This window comes from Halyomorpha halys, unplaced genomic scaffold (assembly GCF_000696795.3).
Source record: "Halyomorpha halys isolate HHAL.00 unplaced genomic scaffold, Hhal_1.1 Scaffold876.1, whole genome shotgun sequence".
NCBI lineage: Eukaryota > Metazoa > Arthropoda > Insecta > Hemiptera > Pentatomidae > Halyomorpha > Halyomorpha halys.
The window spans coordinates 498,647-501,627 of record NW_027114409.1 but is presented as its reverse complement, the minus strand read 5'-3'; the positions used below and the strand labels follow the sequence as shown (position 1 = coordinate 501,627).

The 2,981-nt window shown below is 30.0% G+C and overlaps 1 protein-coding gene across 1 annotated transcript in view; it reads left to right on the top strand.

The window, feature by feature from the left end:
• LOC106686778 (heme peroxidase 2) overlaps window positions 1–2,981 on the top strand; it is a 60,937-nt gene that overhangs the window by 39,416 nt on the left and 18,540 nt on the right. The window contains exon 14 of the mRNA XM_014430283.2: window positions 224–396. Coding sequence (XP_014285769.2) covers window positions 224–396 — 173 coding nt within the window. The remainder of the gene's footprint in view (window positions 1–223; window positions 397–2,981) is intronic.

Here is a 2,981-nt window from a genome sequence, read left to right as displayed (position 1 = left end):
TAAATTAAGGTAAGGTAAATTATAAATAATAATGTTAAATAATTGAATTGATTGTAGGATCATACAAATAATGGAAACTTTTGTAATAGATTGTCCCTGAAGATGGCCGAATTGGCCGAAACGTTGGACGTGTGAATGAAATAAATGTTTTGAGACTATAATTTGGATAGTGTTTTTGAATTATTTAGTACTAAACGTAATTTTTTTTCTTTCACGATTTCAGGTTACAGTTCAACTTGCAATCCAACTGTAGTGACGGAATTCGCAACGGCAGCCTACAGGATCGGCCACAGCTTACTGAGGCCCCATATTCCAAGGATGGGCACCTCCTACAATCCCGTGGAACCTGCGATTCTCCTCCGGGATCATTTCTTCAACCCCGACATCATCTATCAGGTTCGATAAAAATACAAATTATTCATAAGTTTGTAGTAAAAACGGGGGAGGATGTATTCTCGTGCGAAAGGTACATCTAACTACATACAACACTAAAATATTGAACAATTATGAATAATAACGAAGAATTATAATATATATATATATATATATATATATATATATATGTATATATATATGTATATAAATAAAAAACAATACAAAATGAATAAATAAAAATAATGATTCTTAAGAAGAGGAAAAAAGAAAAGTTTATAACAAAAACAATGACATTTACAGATTTAATAAAATAAATAACTGAAATGAAATGAAAAATAGTTTATTATTATGGGACTAGGTCCCTTTAGAACAATAATAGGGTTAATTTCAATATTACAATTAAATATTTGTCTATATTTAAATTGGCCAAAAAACAGTGTGGCCGCACTTAATTATAACTTATATCAAAATTGTATATAAATACAGAGAAGAAAAAAATAAATAAATTAAAAACTAACTGACTAAATACATAGAAAACAAAACAAAAAGTTAGTTACAAATTATCTGTACTATTATTATATTATATTAGATTGGTGAAGTAAAAGGTAGAAAATTAGAAGGGTTTTAAACGAGGAAAAGGTTGGAACATGGCGTATGTTAGAGGGATTGGAGTTCCAGTGATATGCAGCTCGGGTAATAAATGATTTATTTATGAGTTCAGTGAGGTGGAAGGCAGATATCAGATAAACGGGACCTGGTTGTACGGGATTGGTTTTCTAGAATATAGGAGAGACGCTGAGTACTAATTACTAGGAATAGAAAGGAAGCTAGGAAATACTGGCATCGGAAGGAGGGATAGAGCCACTTCGCTTGACGTGGGTTTTGGCTGATCCCAAACTGACTTCCAATGGGAGGAGAAAAAAAAAAGTTAATTTGAGATAAAGACGAAGAGAAAAAATATAATAGTAATGATAGTAATAAAAATACATAAATATAGAATTTATAACGGGAATTCTACAGCAGCCTGGGCTTCAGTAATCAGGTTGAGGTTGGATTTCCCAAGTTGTAAGTTACTGCTCCTTTAATCGGTAACAGGGAGTGGAATTTTATGAACAATTTTTTGATGGTCGCCTATTGAACCTAAATTACTGAACACAATGAAGAACAAGTCGAATGTAGAATTTAAACGTGAAAACAACTTAGAACTCTGCAGGCTGCGGCATCAGAATGAGTTTATAAACCAATAAATCGTCAAAAATACAAAAGGAACAGAACTCCAACAAGCCTCATCCCATTGCCTCATTGTTGTCTGAAGTATTTATTATATAATAAATCATGTTGAGAATAATAGTGGGGAACTAAATAAATCGATTTTTGTGAGAACCAAACACTAGAATTGTTCCTCTTTTACGTTTACAAATTGGGGAAGTTTATTTTAGGCAAACAGAAAGAAAAAAAAATACAAAGGAAGAAGAAATAAATAAAAAGAAATTTAACATAATTTATTATATTAAAAAAAAAAAGTATTATAAATATTGTACCAATTTGTTTCGTTATAAACTATTTGTTCTTTTTTTGACCGCAACCCTGACCATCTTCTTATATTTAAATTTTTACGGTCAACTATATATATACGTATATTTTGTTTATATTATTTTTTATATTAACCTTTAAGATAGATTAGTATGCTGTGTGTTATAGAAATCCACTCTATTTAGGCAGCATTGCTGTTAACAAATCATTCCTCTCTCTATCAGATAGAGGTAACTTACATCATGAGAGAGGAAACAAAATTAAATCATATGAAAGTTGAGAACGACGCATGTGATACTTGAAGAGCCGGGGGAAAAAAAGTCAGTTATTTCACCCCAATTTTTTATTACTTCAATAAAAACTATGTATTATTACTAGTCTAAATTGATGAGTCTGCCAACTATAGGTAGGGGGAATAAAAAATGGCTTTTTTTCAAAACATTAAAAAAAATTAATTTTTCATTCCGAGCTCTATATCATTAAAACTACCAACACTAGAAAACCTAAGATAACATCATTTAAAGTAGAGTAAATTTGCTAAAATATGAGCCCTAATAGAGCTATTTACGTTCAATAGTCCTCAAGATATAGCTTTTTAAAAAGCAATATTTCATAGAAAATGTACGGGAAAATCAGTAGTTAGTTAATTTATTTTGAGAAATCTACATCTCAAAAACCATTGTACAGAGGTCTATTAGCACTCAAATTAAAGCTAGTTTATTGTACTATATGGAATTTTATGATGTTTATCTTCGTAGGAGTAGTAGTTTTCATAAAATTAAGCAAAATAAATTCACAAAATGTTGATTTCTAGTTGTTTCGGAAAAATATTTTTATTTACCGAAATATCTATATCAGGAACCATGATACCATGATACGTACAGATGTCTGCCAACACTCAAATTAATATTTTTTTTTTATAATTTATTTATTGTTATTTACAACTGTATACATATATACACATCAAGTAAATTTGCTGTAAGTGATATTATGACATAATAAAAACATGTGGAGAATCTACCCATTGATAGAACTCCAAAAACACTTCTAAAGGAGAAGATCTTGAGGCCATC